Source organism: Egretta garzetta, unplaced genomic scaffold (genome assembly GCF_000687185.1).
Source record: "Egretta garzetta isolate BGI_Z169 unplaced genomic scaffold, ASM68718v1 scaffold904, whole genome shotgun sequence".
Classification (NCBI taxonomy): Eukaryota; Metazoa; Chordata; class Aves; order Pelecaniformes; family Ardeidae; genus Egretta; species Egretta garzetta.
In genome coordinates this window covers 220,469-220,930 of record NW_009259525.1, presented here as the reverse complement: position 1 = coordinate 220,930, position 462 = coordinate 220,469, and the positions used below count along the sequence as shown (strand labels likewise).

The window sequence follows — 462 nt, the reverse complement described above, 5'->3', positions numbered from 1 at the left end:
GAGGGGCTGCCGGGTGCTCAGCGGGAGGTCGTGGGGCTGCAGGGTGCTCAGCGGGAGGTCGTGGGGCTGAAGGGCTCAAAGCTCTCAGGCAGGATGCGTCAGGAGCATTTGGGGAGCCAAAGGAAGCTGCTAGGGTAATTTTGCCCCTTGCCTGGCCTGGAAGGGGAGCTGGTGGCCCTGGAAGAGGAGGTGCTAAGGACTCAAAAGCCCCTGAGAGCGGAGAAGCTGCGTTGGCATCCCGATTCCCTCCAGCTGCCCTCCCCCCAAGCCGTGGTGGGCTGCTTCCGAGCATGGACACCTACCCCAGATGGCCATGAACATGGCAAACACCACCGTCCCCTCGTTGTCGATCATGTGAGTGACCTGCGGAAGATGGAGGACGAGCGTGATGGGGCAGGGGTGAGGGCACCATTGGGGGCTGGGGCTTTTGCCACCCCGATCCCCCCCCCCCACCCCGGGGCC

General features: G+C 64.9%; 1 protein-coding gene across 1 annotated transcript in view; it reads right to left on the bottom strand.

The window, feature by feature from the left end:
- The window catches only part of ANO9 (anoctamin 9), a 16,010-nt gene that overhangs the window by 7,869 nt on the left and 7,679 nt on the right, over nt 1–462 (bottom strand). Inside the window, exon 8 of the mRNA XM_035893056.1 lies at nt 303–363. Within this exon, the coding sequence (XP_035748949.1) occupies nt 303–363 (61 nt within the window). The remainder of the gene's footprint in view (nt 1–302; nt 364–462) is intronic.